The 4,606-nt window shown below is 39.5% G+C and overlaps 1 protein-coding gene across 1 annotated transcript; it reads left to right on the top strand.

Moving 5' to 3' along the window:
* The first annotated feature begins 289 nt into the window (after positions 1 to 289).
* LOC114728736 (subtilisin-like protease SBT5.4) lies at positions 290 to 4,391 on the top strand. Its single transcript, XM_028915679.1, has 11 exons — positions 290 to 385; positions 536 to 645; positions 783 to 880; positions 981 to 1,148; positions 1,228 to 1,327; positions 1,638 to 2,175; positions 2,563 to 2,657; positions 2,755 to 3,003; positions 3,103 to 3,217; positions 3,320 to 3,533; positions 3,779 to 4,391. The coding sequence occupies exons 1-11, from the start codon at positions 290 to 292 to the stop codon at positions 4,321 to 4,323; spliced, it is 2,328 nt and encodes a 775-aa protein (XP_028771512.1). The 3' UTR covers positions 4,324 to 4,391.
* The last annotated feature ends 215 nt before the right edge of the window (positions 4,392 to 4,606 follow it).

The raw sequence follows: 4,606 nt of genomic DNA, 5'->3' as shown, positions 1-4,606 counted from the left end.
TTTGGCCACGTAGTATTACAACATAAGGTACTTGAATACTTTTCTTTCTGATTTTCCCGTTGAATTCAAACCACTTGGTTCTTGTTGAAAAATCTTTCCTTTCTCCAACAAAAATGAAGCTCCTTCTGAGATGAGATTATCCCCATCCCATAATACCATCAAAACATTGAAAAGTAAAAGCTATCAATGAAAATCAACTTATATAAGCAGGGGAAAAAAAGGAGCCCCTCTACGCACCAAATTCTTCAAACACAATTCCAGAATCAAAAACTCATTGAAGAAATATAATATGACGGGTTTATCTGTTTTCCACTTTCTTCTATCATCAATCCTTCTTCTTTCCTGCGTCCTCCTGCAATACCAGCCAGTTCACGCCATTAAAAAGGCAAGCTCCACTTTTTCTTCTTGCTCATTTGAGATTCTGGATTTGTTGTTCTGAATAGACAAGAGTTTCTATTCTTAGTTTCAATTTCAGTACACGCATTTGGATTCTGAAAATGCATGTCAGCTGTTTGAATCTTGTTGTGTGTGGCAGTCTTACGTTGTATACTTAGGATCACATTCGCATGACCCAAACCCTTCTGCTAATGATCAAGATTCTGCCACCAGTTTTCATTACAGCCTACTAGCTTCACACTTGGGAAGGTATAGAATCTAATGAACTCCGTGAAATTTTCAAATGAACTTTTACATTCCAGTAGATAAAAACTAAAAAAGCTTAACCCTGTAGAAGAGAAGGTAAAACAAAAGCTGATCATTTGAACGTAAATATTCATTGGCAGCCGCAAGAAGGCGAAAGAAGCGATATTTTATTCATATAACAGACATATCAATGGTTTTGCTGCGTTGTTCGAGGAGGAGGAAGCAGCAGATATTGCAAGTAAGAGAATTAATATATCAACTCTGCTTTGCTCTTTTTTCTCACACTGAGAATGAAATCCCAGTAATTGACATGTTGTTGTGTGTGATGATTTTGGAAGAAAATCCAAAAGTAGTGTCAGTGTTTATGAACAGAGGCCACAAACTTCAAACCACACGGTCCTGGGAATTTCTGGGATTAGAGAACAGTAATGGGCAAGTTTTGGAAGACTCAATCTGGGAGAAGGCTAGATATGGAGAAGATACCATCATTGGTAACATCGATACTGGTGAGTTTTCGTAATCATAATAGGTTTGATTTGATCCTTATAATATATGAATGAACTAATAATAAGAATGATCATGTAGGTGTATGGCCTGAATCGAGGAGCTTTAGCGACGAAGGAATGGGACCAATCCCTTCAAGGTGGCGAGGTGCATGCCAACTTGACAATTTTCGTTGCAATAGGTCCGTCCTCTTTGCATTATTTTCCTTCGTTTTCAACAAAAGCACAACGAGTTTGACTTTAACGCTAGTTAATAGATAATCATTGATGAAATATCTTCGACAATCTGCTAGTCATCGGCGGCAAGTTTCCGACGACCAGACGGCCACCGCTATCGGTCTCCGACAACTGGTCGGCCAAGAGCATATGCGTGAATTCCTTATATTTTCAGTTACATCTGGGTCTTTTGTTTGAATTTTAGCGTTTTACTTCCACAAAGATAATTTTATGTTTTTCGCGGACGAAATTTGATTATTTATGTTTGAAATGCAGAAAGTTGATTGGAGCACGATTCTTCAGTAACGGTTACGAGTCCCAGTTTGGCAAACTCAACGAATCGCTCTACACAGCGCGCGACGAGTTAGGCCATGGCACTCCTACTCTCTCCGTCGCCGGAGGTAACTTCGCTCGTGGCGCAAACGTTCTTGGCTTCGGCAATGGCACCGCCAAGGGTGGGTCCCCCCGAGCCCGCGTCGCCGCCTACAAGGTCTGCTGGCTCTCTGTCACCGGAATCCAATGTACCGATGCTGACGTCATGGACGCCTTCGACGCTGCGATTAGCGACGGTGTTGATGTGATCTCCTTCTCCTTGGGGAAGCCTGTTCCACCAGAGTTTTTCCAAGATGGGTTTTCCATTGGAGCCTTTCACGCCATCGCCAATGGCGTCATGGTCGTCGCCGGTGCAGGGAATGAAGGACCAGGTTTCGGAACTGTAACCAACGTGGCTCCATGGATGTTCACTGTTGCTGCTAGCTCAATAGACAGAGACTTCGCCAATTACGTTGTTCTTGGTGACCAGAAGCATATAATGGTATCATGATTCATTTTGAAGTTAAATACCGTACTTGTCAATTTTTTATTGCCAAGTATTAGATCGCATCTTTTCTTATTCTTTTTGTTCTCGGTTAAAACCATCTTCTTGCTTCATTGTGGCTTAGTTTGTGTTTGGATGAAGTACTTTTTAAGGAAATGATTTTGAAGATCGTGTGTTGATTATTAATCAACGGACTTCCTAAGTTGTTTAATCATGGAGTTGTTTCCGGCAGTTGAATTCCATGAATTTCTAAATTCACCATCCAAATTCATCCTAGGTTAGCTGTGGGTTGTTTAACTTCAAATTGCAACATCCACTTTTGCTAAATTCAAGATAAAAAATTATAGTATGTACTCATTGCTTTATATGAATTTGAGCTGCCAGGGAGCTAGTCTTTCTACAGGCTTACCATCCGAGAAGTTCTATCCTCTGATCAATTCTATTGATGCTAAAGCTGCTAATGCCACAGTTGAGGATGCGTGAGTAAAAATGTTATAATATGAATTGTATCATTTTCTCTTTCCTTCCCATCTCTGTGTTTCTAAGGATGCTAACATAGATCATGATTTCTGGCAGTCAACTGTGCAATGCTGGAAGCCTTGATCCCAAGAAGGCTGAGGGTAAAATTCTTGTTTGCCTCGTAAACAGCCCAATAGGAATAGTTTTCGCAGAGCAAGGGGCCGTACTTGCAGGAGCTGTAGGATTGATTTTGGCCAATGATGAAAAACGGGGAAATGATATTATGGCTATTGTCCATTTGCTGCCTGCTTCACACATCAATTTCACTGATGGTGAATATGTTTATTCCTACGCAAAACTCGCCAAGTAATTATATTTCTCTTAAAACTCCAAATCGTTTTGTATTGTTTCAGTTCCCAAGATAGTTCTAGCATGTCATAATCTAATACTATGTCTGTAATGCAGGGCCCCTAGGGCTTATATGACAAGAGCAAAAACACGAGTAGGAATTAAACCAGCTCCTGTAATGGCTTCGCTCTCATCTAGGGGACCTAGTATCATCCAACCGGGGATTCTCAAGGTCTTGCTTTTGTTTAGTGGTCAAGTTAGCAAGTTAATACATTCAAATACATTTAGTTTCCGAGATGACTTTGCAGTTAACAGATTTTGTTACCTATTTCAGCCTGATGTCACTGCACCAGGAGTGGACATTCTTTATGCATACCCAGATGGCCTAACTGTGACTGGTGTTGATTCCGATAAACGTCAGTTTTTATTTAATATAGGGTCAGGAACCTCAATATCATGCCCTCATGTTTCAGGCATTGTTGGCCTTCTCAAAACAGCCTATCGTCATTGGAGTCCTGCTGCTATCAGATCAGCAATCATGACTACTGGTATGCATATGCAGTTTCCAAGTCTTTTAAATTCAAACTTCTTAAGATAAACCCATTTGCACACTTTCTAGCAGCATCTACTTCTTATAAGCTCGGAGCCTAGTTTTTTTTTTTTAATGATCAGTTGATTCTGTATCATCCCAAGAATCTTTCTGCATAAATTTTAGCATATTACGGATTTGTTGTTATACAGTATGCCGCTTGTTTATTTAGTTTCCTAACTCTTCAAATCTCCACATTTTCAGCAATGACGCTTGATAACAACAACAAACCGATTCTGGAACAGTCCAAGCAAGAAGCAAACCCATTTGCTTATGGTGCAGGGCACATCCAACCGGACCTTGCAATGGACCCAGGACTTGTTTATGATCTGAATACTGATGATTACTTGAACTTCTTATGTGCTCATGGTTACAACCAAACCCAAATCATGTTATTTTCCAAGAGCCCTTATACTTGCCCAGGATCTTTCAGCATTGCAGATTTTAACTACCCTTCAATCTCTGTGCCTAATCTTGGAAACCAATCTGTAACTGTTACTAGATCACTCACAAATGTGGGAGAGCCAGGTGCTTACAGTGTCCATGTGAAGGCTCCTCATGGAGTTGGTGTGTTGGTTGAGCCAAGTCTGCTGATATTTGAGAAAACCAGTGAGAAGAAGACGTTCAAAGTTATCTTGAAATGGATTGGAGAAGATGGCTTTTCCGATTATGTATTTGGAGAGATGTGGTGGTCAGATGGCAAGCATAAAGTTAAGAGTCCTATTGTAGTGAAGCATATACAGGAATAGTCTAGAGGGTTATTAAACTTGTTGGCCAGAAAAATCATGATTTTTTTTTAAAATTAGAAACTACTGCATGCTGATTGATTTCTTGATTTCGGAGCGGTTTGATGCATAAATTAAAATGAAACAAAAACAAATAAAATAGAAGTTATAATTTTATAAATAAAATTGTTACTTGAATTCGTTTGTTTCTGTTGGAGTATCTTGTAATTTGAAAGTTTGTATTTCAATATGTTATGATTTAGGTAGTTAGCATATTATGCACTATAATGTTATAATATTTTTTGGG

Source organism: Neltuma alba, unplaced genomic scaffold (genome assembly GCF_004799145.2).
Source record: "Neltuma alba isolate B1F8T4 unplaced genomic scaffold, ASM479914v2 tig00012567_pilon, whole genome shotgun sequence".
Lineage (NCBI taxonomy): Eukaryota > Viridiplantae > Streptophyta > Magnoliopsida > Fabales > Fabaceae > Neltuma > Neltuma alba.
The sequence above is the reverse complement of the archived record's forward strand: the minus strand, read 5'-3'. Positions and strand labels throughout refer to the sequence as shown.